The 13,053-nt window shown below is 42.2% G+C and overlaps 1 protein-coding gene across 1 annotated transcript in view; it reads right to left on the bottom strand.

The window, feature by feature from the left end:
* tgfbr3 (transforming growth factor, beta receptor III) overlaps positions 1-13,053 on the bottom strand; it is a 97,703-nt gene that overhangs the window by 79,579 nt on the left and 5,071 nt on the right. Inside the window, exons 2-3 of the mRNA XM_008297205.1 lie at positions 9,238-9,460; positions 4,542-4,714 (exon numbers count right to left, since the gene is read on the bottom strand). Of these exons, the coding sequence (XP_008295427.1) occupies positions 4,542-4,602 (61 nt within the window). The 5' untranslated portion in view covers positions 4,603-4,714; positions 9,238-9,460. The remainder of the gene's footprint in view (positions 1-4,541; positions 4,715-9,237; positions 9,461-13,053) is intronic.

Here is a 13,053-nt window from a genome sequence, read left to right as displayed (position 1 = left end):
CATTGAAGTAACTATAGTATTTTGGCAAATTATAAATGACACATCTAGAATAAAGTGATTTTGATGAAATACCACAATTTTAAGCTTTGATTTGTAAACATTTTTCACAACAAAATAACATCACAGATGAACAGTTCAAGGGCCATCAGAAAGTAAAAATCTTCTGGTTTTTACAGCTTCTCGCTCTGATAAATGGTGCACTTCTACCGATTCTGTAACGACAACATGCCTTTCAAATCCCCTGGGGGTTGGAGGGTTCAGAGGGTTAAACCAATCAGCATTTGTCTTTGAGTTTAACCAATCAGTGTCGAGACCACCACAGCAGTTTTATCAGGGATGCTCAGAAGTACTCTGAAGTACTTCTATCTCTCTTCAAAACAGCCCTGAAAGGAGGTCTACGGGGATAGTTCCTTCAGTCAACACACATAAAGGTTCCTGAAAGTTCCTGCAGTGGAAAACAGCTCAATAAGAGGAGGAGAAAGTAGTCCTGCACTCAACAATGCTGGTGTGTTTTTCAGTGAACCAGCAGCCCGGCCTTGTGCCTGCAGTGTAACCAGTATCCTGCCGGAGCTGTTTCTGGCAAGTGCCTCAAATTAATATCTGGCATGTCTCCTGCAAGGCTTTATTTCACTGTAAAACCCAATGTCAGCCCAAAATGTCTACAGTATATCCTTCACAAAATTACCATTATGGCAAGTTGGGAAGAGGCAACCACAAAATGGTAGTAATGATACAGGGAGAAAAAAAAAATCATAAACAGCAAAAAGCAGAGTGAGGCAGCAGAGAGCTGAAATATGGACGTCAAGGTGCTCTCAGTCTGACTTTAAAGAGTTATGGGAGGCTCAGATCCTGGATTGCATTACGCTGAGAGAAGACTCATTGCAGACTAATCTAAACATTACGTAAGAGCTCTCCTGACAAGTTTAAAGGCAGATGTGACTGTTTACACAGATGCTGCAGGATAATAGAAATAGACAGTAGAAGAGATTGCTTACCACTGACAGCTCAAGAAATAGCTGATTGGGCCAGAAATAGATGGAATAATGTTTATGCACTTGAAAATTATCCAAAATGTGTTAATTGCGTTGTATTTTCCTTGACTGGATCAGAAACTTTGCCTGCAAATCATATTTTGACGACCATCAAAGTGTGGCCAGCAGGGACTGACTCTGTACTTCAGGACAGGTTTCAACACAGAGTATTTTTGCCTCCCAGGCTACCTGTGGCTCGCACACACACATCAACACCTATACCTCCTCTGTACAACAACAACTGACAGTGTTACAACCCAGAAACAGATCACCACGTACCCAAACCAGAAGCCATGGATGAACAAGGAGGAGCAGCCTAAGCCTAAGGTACACCTGAGCAAAAATCATGCTGTCAAATCAGCATCTTGATAAGCCACACCTGTGAGGTGGATGGATTATCTCGGCAAAGGAGAAGTGCTCACAAACAGTTTAGATGGATTTGTGAACAATATTTGAGTGAAATAGACCTTTTGTGTATATAGAAGAAGTCTCAGCTCATTTGTTCAGTGTATATATATATATACACTTTTTTTTTTTTAAACAATATATCTGCACTTTATACTCTGCACTATCACACTCTCGGTTAGATGCTAACTGCATTTCGTTTCCTTGTACTCGTACATGTGTAGTGACAAAAAAGTTGAATCTTATCTGATCTATTTTACTGCCAGTGCACTTTGGAGGAAAGGGCATTTGGTTGTCGAACTGTAAATATCTGTCCCTTGTGACACAGTATAACAATGCAGCTTACCGTACGAGGAAGAATTTAGAGGAAAACTTCATACGGGACTTCATTGTGTTGGAGATCCTGGCATTGTGGAAGAAATTATGTTTGCTCTACCCACAGCACATACTGACTACACTGCTATTGTTCGAGTAAAAGTCAGCTCTCTGGAGTGCGGTTCAAACCTCCAGAGAATAGAGAAGAACTTTTGAAATAATAACCTATGGCGGCAATCAGACTGAAAGTATGAAAACCACATTTTTTATTTGGAGCGCTCGTTATGTAGTATGCCTCCTACTGGGTAATTATTCCTGTGCTGCCACAGAAACACAACACGGGATGTTGCAGTCTAAAGCTGGAGAGAGTTCAAGTCCAGAGCCGTACATTGTGAAACCAGTCTCGGTAAACAGGACATCTTACAATCTGAGGAATAGAAAAGAGGAATGTAGACCAGATTCTCAGTGTGGTTTGTGTCAGACTGTAGCCAACCTGACAGATTTTCATCAAACTTTAGGGGCTTAGGTCACTAAACTGAATATTTTGGTCATTACCAAGCATTAACCACTGCAGAATCCTGAAGCCAGTGTGATAGTTACAGCAGTGACAGTTCCTCTAATTACATCTAGTGGCCAACACCACAACTACTCACTAACAGTGAAGCCAAAACATTTCGATGGCTCCCCGGTGGCTGGCTGTTAGATTAGAAAGCTCTTGATTTGATATGCAGCGAAGTTTGCTATAAGCTGAGCATTTAAAATGTCAATAACACAGTTGATCACGCTCATCTAATTGGGGAAGGCAAAGTTGTGACTGAGATTGATGTTAAACTCACTGTGCAGCACTACAAAGGGATGAATTTGCCCCAGTTCCTCCACATCTGCTAAACTAATTGGTACAGAATCCGGCACGGCCAGAAGGATGCATCCTAATGACTCTATTAATCCTCTGACTCTTTGTAGAACCTTTGATAAGTCTGTCACAGAACTTTTTTAATAGCCGTATAATTTGCCTTTAGAAAACCTCAGAGTCACGTTTCTTCTTTTTGCAGACGACATGGTTCTGTAGGCTTCATCAGTCCGTGACCTTCAGCATGCACTGTGGTGGTTTGCCTCTGAGGGTGAAGCAGCCAGGATGAGAGTCAGCGCCTCTTCTTCTGAGGCCATGATCCTCTGCTGGAAACTGGTGGATTACTTTCTCTGGACTGGGGGGGAGTTGCTGCCCCAAGCAGGCAGTTTAAGCATCTCAGGATCTTGTTGGACCATGAGATGGACTGATGGACTCATGCAGCGTGAGCAGTAATGGAAGCGTTGTACCGGACCATCATTTTAAAAAGGAAGGTAAAGCTCTCGATTTACTAGTCAATTTATGTTTCAACTCTCACCTGTAAGCTCTGGGTAGTGACTGAAAGGATGAGATTGCGGATACAAGTGGCCGAAATGGGTTTCCTCTGTAAGGTGGCTGGACTCAGCCTTAGAGAGAGGGCGAGGAGCTCAGGGTAGAGTTGCTGCCTCTTTGTGTCAAAAGAAACCAGCTGAGGTGTATCAAACATTTGATAAGGATGTCTCCTGGGTGCCTTCTTTTGGAGGCATTCCAAGCATGCCCAGCTAGGAGGAAACCCCGAAGTCGACCCAGAACTGGGAACACCTCAGGATCCAAGATCCAATAGCAATAATCCCATCACTCTCGTGTGTATTTGGTGTTTATTGCTAGTTACCAAAAAAGACTGGCATACTAGCACAGTAAAAAAATGCTAAAATAAATTCCACCAGCTAATAATTAGGATGTGTACTGTCACTGTGGACATGTTCGCATGCTGATGTCATGTTAGCGTGCAGCCCCGAGTAGCAACGTGCCTCAGAACAGCCTCGAAGAGCTGCGGAGTGTAAATTCTGTGTGTGGCAGAGTTTCTGGAGATCTGACAGTCCTGTGCCAAGCGTTCTAAGGAGTAGTTTTAACAGCTATAATAAAGCAGGTTGAGTCACTATGTAATCCTATCAGTTAGATATGTAGCAACAAAACGGACGTTAATTTTATGAGGACATTCCACATTATTCCCATCAGTCAGTCAATAACTCCCACAGCTAGAAATAAGGAGCAATCAACTGCTTAGAAAAGACTGTGACAAAGTCGATTAAGAGTTACCAGATACAAGTCTGAGCACCTGAGAACACTGTTGCTCATATCTGTTCAAAATCATCAGAGTGTAAAAGGTCACGCACATTCCTCAGTATGAGAGGCGCAATATTTTAATTAGTTAAGCTTCATGTGGTGGGTTATAGCAGTAAGTGACGTCATCCGCAACCCTGCAGAATTTAATATGACACCCTGATGGCACACATAAGTTTCCCATATTCATCTTTGTAGCCGTTTGCTTGGTTATTTTCTCTCCCTTTGCTTTGTCTGTTGCACGGCTGTAAATTACTGCATGTTTGGCAGTATCCAACCAATCTGACAGATACATGTAGGCCTGCTGAGTGTTTGTACTCTGAGATTGAACTTGTCAGCACTTTCTTGAATGTAAATCCCCCTTAGTCACGACTCTGACAAGCACTGTCTAGAAAGGCATGCTGGGAGAAAGAGTGGAAAATCCCATAGGCATCCCATGGGCAAGATTGTGATTGTCTGACAATGCACCACTGCAAGGCTCGGTGCGTCGTAAATATAATTTACTCCTGACACTTTGGCTCTGACGAATTTCATTTTTTGCATAGACGTAAACAAATAACTGCCATGTACATCTGATAACAGCTAGTTTCACATGCATGCAAGTAGTGGCAGAAACTTACCTGCAGCTGCAAGGCAACATATTGCAAGAAGTAGCAAGGGAACGTGGGATCTTCTCGCCATTTTAGTATCCTGCAGCTTCCAGTATGATGAGAGCGGGCGAAAACGGCAACTTTCTCCTGCTTCTCACAAAGGTTTCCCCCTCTGTCTACAGGAAGTCACCTTCAAGCTCCAGCTGCAAAGTGAACAAAAACAGAAGACGTCAGCCAAGAAGAAACAGGTTGAATTGGAGCATTGGACAAACAGCGGGGAGCTGGGCTCTGCTTAATATACGCTGTGGGAGTGATGAGATGAGACAAGAGGAGCAGCAGTGTGGAGACCGGGGGATTAATCTGGGAGGGTTAATTGGGGGTCATGCATGCTTCAAAGCACCGTGCTGCACACACCTTCCCGAGTCGGTCAGAGCGTGTGAGGCGTGTGGGACGGCTGACTGGCTCGCCGGGTGTGAAACACTTTGGAACATGCCACAGGTTATTAACACACTTTAATTTAGAGAGTCAGGAAACACTGCGACTCTCCAGTGGGGTCTTGAGTAAGCAGCTTAGTACCACCACGCTAATCAGCGTGACCTCGCCAGAAGCTTCGGTAATCGAACCCCAAACACTCGCCGCCAGGACAGGGCTGATAAAATAATTTACTACTATACACTCAGGATGTCTGAAATGTTACACACTTCACACAGATCTGGAAAAAAAATCACATGAATAAACAAAAATTTTAATTTTTTTTGCTGAGAACCTAATATATTCAGCATATCACCAGTGTTTGATGTGACTTATTGAGTCTTGCCAGTCAAAGACACTTTAAAGACTCTGCTTTGCAAAACCTGATGCACAACCCACCTGAGACAAAGGCTGCAGCTTTAACAGTATGATAAACCACAATGCTAATGCTTTTGCACTTACGACACTAGCTACTGGAGAGGGTGTATAGTTTAAACAAAGAGAACTATTTTTATGTCAAAAGGAAAAAAAAGAAGAAGATTGAAACTGTGAATCACACATAAGACCAAAAGAAAAAAAGTCCCTCCTCCTCTGTAGTGCAACAAACACAATGAGGGACGAAGTGAGAGCTACAGATGACTCAGCAGCATGAACGCAATCAGTAAAAAGTGAAGCTACTGGGGTTTAACTTTACAACAGAAAACCAACATGTGGGCCAAATGTTTAATGTTGTGAAAGGACAGATGGCTGATATGTTAATGAATCAAAAAGGGCCAAAACTCTATCAGCAGTCATGTAAGGCTGTGACAAACTCCGGTCAGCAGCACAACAAGCAACGACGTCCCTCAAACGTCAATCAGCACCTGCTGTGGAAAAAAACCTACTGAGAGGCTTAGATGCACTTTCCACAAACATGTCTAAACATCTTTCAAGAAAAGAGGGAGCAGATTAACACCAGCTGCAAAATCATCGTAGTTTATAATATTTGTTCCTACAAAAATGCAAAGAATTCAAATTCTTCTACTCAAACTTTAAAAGCAACTTCATTCAAGTAGAAGATAAAAATGGAGCAGAAATGAATGCAATTCTGAATGTTAGAAGAGTCGTAGGAGTAAGAAAACAGACCCCATTAGTTCATCTGCAGCTATTTGCAAATTAGTGGGTGCTTTATCAATCAAAAGGATGGATTGGAAATTACCTATTTTACCAATTCATGTATATATTTCTGTTGTTCCAGTTGTCTAAATTCAAATAATATTGATATCTGAGAGTTCTTTTTAAGAAATCCACTATTTATTATTATTATGTGGTTAATTAAGATATTTTTTGCAAAAATGTGGTGCTTCGTTTTGAGTTGTCACTTGATAAAAAAATAACTGTGACTCTCTAAAAAGAAAATATATTTAAGATGCTATCAATCAAAACAACACCATCATGAAAATGTAGAGTTCTGAACATATATATATCTATAGATTGACTGACTTTTGCCACCACGCTTTACAAAGTTTTACAACAACGAAAAGAGACTTAAAATAGAAATACACCATTGCTATTGCCTTCAAAGCAGATGTGTATGAGAGGAGCAGAGCAAAACCTCATAGCAGCAGAGCAGATAAGGAACACATGGTTTTGCTATTCTGACAAGCAGCAGCATAATCAGTCAGTTAGAGCCTATTACGAATGCAAGCAAGCGTCTCCATTTCCAATAATCCGCACTCACATTTTCAAAAGGTTGAAAAGCGGATGATTAAAGGACTGAATTGGCAACCGGCTTATTCTAGAGAGTCCTTTCGGCTCTGGCTAATTCTAGGTTGTTACTGGGCATGTTCTGCAGCCACAACCAAAACATTTTCCTACAACGATGTGGTTCGCAGAAAAAGAATCGGGCCAAAGTGCCTCTCTGAGCAATACCTGATTCACCGTGGCAACAAAACTGTAACAGTAACTCACCTCAAATGTCAGAGCCGTGTGGTGACAGGAATCGCATGTGTTCACAGTTTAAAAGGCGGCGTCTCGGACTACTGCAGTGCCATGTGAAAGAAACAGATGTGCACGTGCACCTATGCGACTCGTGGTGAACCACAGAGTGTGCATGGGAAGTGATGCACAAAGCGCCAAGGTGCATCGCTCTGCAATGCGAGCAGCTTGCACAGGACAAAAGGGCCTTTCACTGTGTGGCAGCTGCACAGGCTGAAGAGTCATTTTGGAAGATCATGACAAATATTACACTTTCAGCTAGTTGAGCAGAGCCAGTGGCCTCTGTTTGATTTATGCGCCTCCTTGACCTTCATCTCAGCACTGACTAAACAAAGGTAAACTGTGTTGCAATACCTTTTAGGAAGCAAAGACCAAATCAAAGGATTTTCATGCCTGAAACAAAACAGTGTCTTACTCCTCTGACACCTCTTGGATACGAATAAAGTTTGCACCGGGAGGGGGAGTGTTAAAGAGGCTGATGGAAATTCGTTCTCATTTTATTACAAGACTCACACGGACAAGTTTCAAAAGTTGTTTTGGGTCGAAGGTAAAAAGTTTTACTCCAAGCCACGGTGCTGGTTTTGTTGCAGCAACAGCTCAAATCACCTCATGTGACTTCTCTTCAACCCTGACCGTCTAAGCCGAGCAACTATTTCACCCAAAGAAGATCTGGAAAGTACATCAGAGCGTGCAGACCCCAGACTGAACGTACCGCACACTGCTGAAACCCAGCTGCATATTTGCGGTCACTTCACCGTTAAAGGCCTGGCTTATATCTGTGTCATCACCTATGCATACATCGCAGTTAAGTGTTGTTGGGACCGGAGGGCGAATGTGCGCGATCACAAAGCCACACGGGAAGAGATCAGTGGCACAAAAGGCCGAAACCGAGTCTGTCAGCGGTGGCTGATGCTAAGACTTGCTAATCTGACACCAGCTCGTTTCGTAAGTCGTCTTGGTGCTCGTGTGGTCACTGAAGGCAGTGAATGATCTTAAATGAGCTCTTGTGCTCTTTCAGTGCTCACGCTGACAAAACCACCAAACTTCCTACTCATTCCATCACACAAGCACAGCTCTGATTACAAGTCATTATGCTTGTTAGAGCTGCAGACTCTTGTCCACACACAGAGGTGGGACCTGCACGCAAACATCCTGGACCGAGTTTGGACCCTGATACCTGGGCAACATGTGCACGAGGGCACAATGACTTTGGGTACATTTTTCTGACAGATGCTGCGGTTTGGTTCACTGTATAACAGAGCTAAAACATGTCAAGCATTGCCACATGAGACAGCCTCCTGAAATACCGCCTTTGCAGTTTGTTAATTGCACTGTATTATATTTTAAATCAAATACTATTCAGCCCTCATTAATACGACTTAAGGTCCTGACAAGTCCTTCAAAGTGCACGCATTTACAAAAACACACCTTATCTCCAGTCTCCTAAACTAGGGCTGAAAACTTGCTGTCAGCTAATGATGACTGATTCCTTGTTTTCTTAGGAATAAAAACAACTGACATTTGTTGCTTTTCTCTGTTTTAAATCACTCCAAGTTAAACAGCTTTGGACTTCAGGGCAAAACGCGCAAGTTGTGTCAACTTTGGTTTGAAAAAATTATGATTCTGCACCATTTTTTTTTTCCATATTTCAAAGACCACACAAGCAACAGTAGATTTCTCCACAACACAGTTAGCTGCAGTAGCATCCATGCAGGGAGCGTTAAAGTGTGACAGAATGCTATAAATACAGAAAAACTGCTGCTCAGATGCAAGTTAAAGGGACATTACACTAAAAAAAAAAAAACAGCCTCATCTTCTGTCTCACTAACTCTGAAGGCTGAAGCTCCACAGTGATTCCTCTTTTATTTTATTTACAGGCATGCAACAGAGAGGTTTGATCCAGAATAATATCACATCCGTGGTTGCTGTCAGTCACGTTTCTCACCGCAGGAGGAGAGAAAACACACCGTGCCATGCTGTTCTGTAACTTCACTGGACGCACACTCTGTTTACCTCATGTTTTCCTACTGTTTTATAATAATAATAACAATATAAAAAAAAAAACAACACACATTCTGGATGCAAGCAACAGCAACTGTAGCTCCGAGAGGGAGAAGAGCTGCATGTCAGCGGATTCATGAGACAGATGTTGAGCTGGATTTATGGGCGGTTAAAAGAAAACATCATCGGAGAGTTTCTGCAGTTTTCACAGACGCACCGAGTCTTTAACATTCTGCTAGAGATCAGCTAAGAAGTGCTTGAAATGGAGCGGACGTACCCTGCAGAGTCTTCAGAGAAATGCCCCAAGTAAACTTGGTGGAAGTTGAAGTCGCTCCGGAGGAAAGTCGCTCTGATCCCGGCTCAACATTCACACCGTCACTTTGTTTGTTTGTTTTTAGACACAACAACAACAGAGCGGGTGATGTTGTTGTTTTTTTTTCTCTTCTCCAAAGCGTGGATAAACAGCCGCACAGCCTCAGAGTTTTTAGCCCGTTTACTGCCTATCTGTCTGCCTTTTCACTGGGGCTTCATGAGGGGGGCGGGGCCTGCAGGGAGGAGGCTGCGCTGAGAGCGGCTCAATGTGGGGCTCGCGGTCCCATCAGGAGCCGCCGCAGGAGCCAAAACACGGTCCTGCAGCCACTCTGGATCACTTAACACATACTTTTTTTTTTTTTTGACTAAAATAGCTCCGATGTCATGTGTGCAATCACAAAACTTAAGAAATGTGACTGTGAAGGGCTGCTATACGTCAGGCTTATCACATGGGGGTGATGTGTATCTACATGGGGGCCCTTTGTGACAATGTCTGGCTAATCAAGAGTCTTGTTACTAGTGTGTGCAAATGTATTATTCAGCACTCGATGCAAGTTCCTCTGCTGCCTTGAAAATATGAGTTAACTGAACTTGAGTTGAATATATTTTAATGACATCTTGTGAGGTTTGAAATGTAAAATCACAAAGGTCCATTCAGAATCAGAATCAGAACCAGGTTTATTACCAGGTGTAGTTCTCACAATATGAGGAATGTGTTCTGGTGGGTTGGTGCAACAAAACAACAATAAATATACAATAAATAATAAATAGAAGCAAAATGAAGTAACTAAAAATTAAATAAAAATAACTGTAATAGTGCAAAGAATCAAAGTTAAATTTAAATAGTAATGGTAATGTTATTTACAGAAGTATTGAGGGTGCTGATATATTGTTATTTACATTTATACAGATATGGGGGTGGAAGGGCAGGACTTAGTGGGGGTCCTGAGGCTGGTGGCAGACGGAAAGAAACTGTTCTTGTAGTTCTCATCCTGATGGACCGAAGCCAGAGGGGAGTGTTTGAAAGAGTTTGTGTCCAGGGTGTGAGGGGTCGGCCACAATCTTACTTGCACACCTTAGAGTCCTGGGGGTGTGCAGGTCCTGGAAAGAAGGCAGATTGCAGTCAATCACCTTCTCTGCAGAGCGGCTGATACGTTGCAGTCTGGTCTTGTCCTTGGCCGCCGCTGTAGCATACCAGATGGTGAAGGAGGAGGTGAGGATGGACTCAATGATGGAGCTGTAAAAGTGCACCATCATCTTCGTTGGCAGCCTGAATTTCTTCAGCTGCCACAGGAAATACATCCTCTGTTGTCTATCCATCCATCCATCCATTTTCTATACACCGCTTAATCTTCATTAGGGTCGCGGGGGGGCTGGAGTCTATCCCAGCCGACTTAGGGCGAAGGCAGGGGACACCCTGGACAGGTGACCAGTCTATCAAAGGGCTACACTTAGAGACAGACAACCAAGCACACTCACATTCACACCTACAGACAATTTAGAATCACCAAATAGCCTCAACATGTTTTTGGACTGTGTGGGAGGAAGCCGGAGAACCCGGAGAGAACCCATGCTGCACGGGGAGAACATGCAAACTCCACGCAGAAAGGCGTCTCAACCTGGATGTGAACTGGGAATCTTCTAGCTGCGAGGCGACAGTGCTAACCACTGAGCCACCTTGCAGAGGTCAGTCACAAAGGTCAGTCAGCTTAATATATTAAACTAAATCAACTACTTAGACAGGTTGTTAGACTTTCCTTGTTTTAACATTTTCTCAACTTAACCTTCTGAACTCTTGGTCATTTCTAGGTTGTTGTTGTTTTTTTGTTTTTTTTTTTAATTATTATTTGCTCCAGTCACATCTTTACTCACTGTGTGCTCATTTTCTATTGCAGTTTAAAGTCCTGAACCTCTGTGCAAACAGCCCAACTATGGATAGAAGTAGAGAGAAGTTATGATGTTTCCTGTGCAGTATATAAAGGTTATTATGTCATAAATCATGAAAAGGCAAAGTTGAATTTTATTGATCAAGTATTTGTTTTGTGCTGCTCGGTGTAAACACAGCCTGAGGAAAACTCTCCCTCATTTCAGGGTTAACAGACTCAGAGTTTTCATTAAACCTGCTTGTGAAACGGGCTCTAGTTCAGCCGAAAAGTCTCTGAATTTTTGTCGGGTGACTGTTTGTTGCAGCTGACTCATTAATCCCTTCACAGTTGTGCCAAGTAGGGCTGAGTTATTGGTTTTGTTTTGTTTTGTTACAGAATATGGCTGGAAAAAACACTTTATCAATTATTTTAAACGACACATGTAAAATAAAGCGATTTTGATTATATACTATGATTTTAAGCATAATTTTGGTTTGGTTTTCTAATAGAACAATGTGTGTATATATATTTTAATTCACAAAAGTTCTATATTTACATTAGGTTAACAAGTAATGACAAGTCAATTCCACTGAATTCCTGTAGAGGGCCTAAAAACTTTGAAAATAATGGGGATGCAGAGTTACATAACTTAACAAAAAAGGGATATGAGGGGCTTTTGCTTGACTTGAATGTTTCAGTGTAATGCTGCATCTTATCTACTTGCTTTTTTTTACATATTACTCTACTACTGCATTTATAAAAGTCCCCAACTGGTTGTTGATTTAACCCCTCAGTAGTCATGTCTGTGTATCACAGTTAAATATTCAGAACCTTGTCTCAATGAAAATAACCCCTTCCTGCTTTAAGATGACTTAGCTGTAAAGCTCCACTGTTGCCTCTTTAGGAAGGTGCTGCTTCTGTCTCCAACCACCTCCCCACAGCTGCTGAAGCTGCAGCACACCAGCTCACCTATAACTCTGCTCAAACACTGCAAAACCTTTCCATGCTACACAATGGCAAGTTGTAATATTGGAGTAATTTAGCCATTTTGTTTTTATCTGGAAATCAACTGTGAGGAAGAATAATGATACAAAAAGCCTCACCAAGCAAGCTGACAGGATTTGTTCCTTGCATTTGTCAGGTATGAATCCCAGATGTTTTGTATACTTGTTTTTAAGACTGTCATCTGGATTCTGCAGTTTCAAGGTGAAAATGCTCAAACCCTAACTGTGTTCATGATTAAAAACATCACACGTTAATAAGCTCAACAACTTGAGTCTTTAAACAGCTCTGTTTACAGGCTGTTTTGCAATGACATGCTTCCAAAACAAATTAGCTCTACATCAACGGGATAAATCACTTAAGATGATCCTTGTCCATTAATGCATTGGTAGTAATTGCTCAAATTTATCCATTTATCTGTGTGTCAGCTACACTCATCTACACACTTTAGCCAGTTGATGGTTGTAAGAGGCCTATTAAAGATGACATCGAGTTAGAGGCAGGCTGCACAGGCCAACAGTCCGCCACAGGGCTAACACAAAGAGACAGACAACCATGCATGCTCACACTCACAGGCAATTTAGAAATTAACTTACCATGCATGGACTGAGGGAGGATGCTGGAGAAGCCTGCAAAACCCAAACAGGGAGAACATCTAAACTCCACACAGTGAAAAAGTAATTCTGTGTTCCACTGCCACCACTGGGCCAAAGTGGATTGTATCGAATTATTTTTTTTTGTTTGCTTATGGACAGTCTTTCTTACAGAATTTTCCCATTTCAGGGCAAGCAGGAGAACTCACACCAACATATAAGGGTCAAAGGTGAAGATAAGGTCAGAAAACCATCCCAGCGGTTTGAAACAGAGACGGCTTAGAGATTCTAATCTAGCTAATGTGACTGTATCTGGAATGC

The sequence above is a fragment of the Stegastes partitus genome, unplaced genomic scaffold, assembly GCF_000690725.1.
Source record: "Stegastes partitus isolate 25-593 unplaced genomic scaffold, Stegastes_partitus-1.0.2 Scaffold25, whole genome shotgun sequence".
Classification (NCBI taxonomy): domain Eukaryota; kingdom Metazoa; phylum Chordata; class Actinopteri; family Pomacentridae; genus Stegastes; species Stegastes partitus.
Note: the sequence above shows the minus strand (reverse complement) of the source record. Positions and strands in the feature narration are given on the sequence as shown.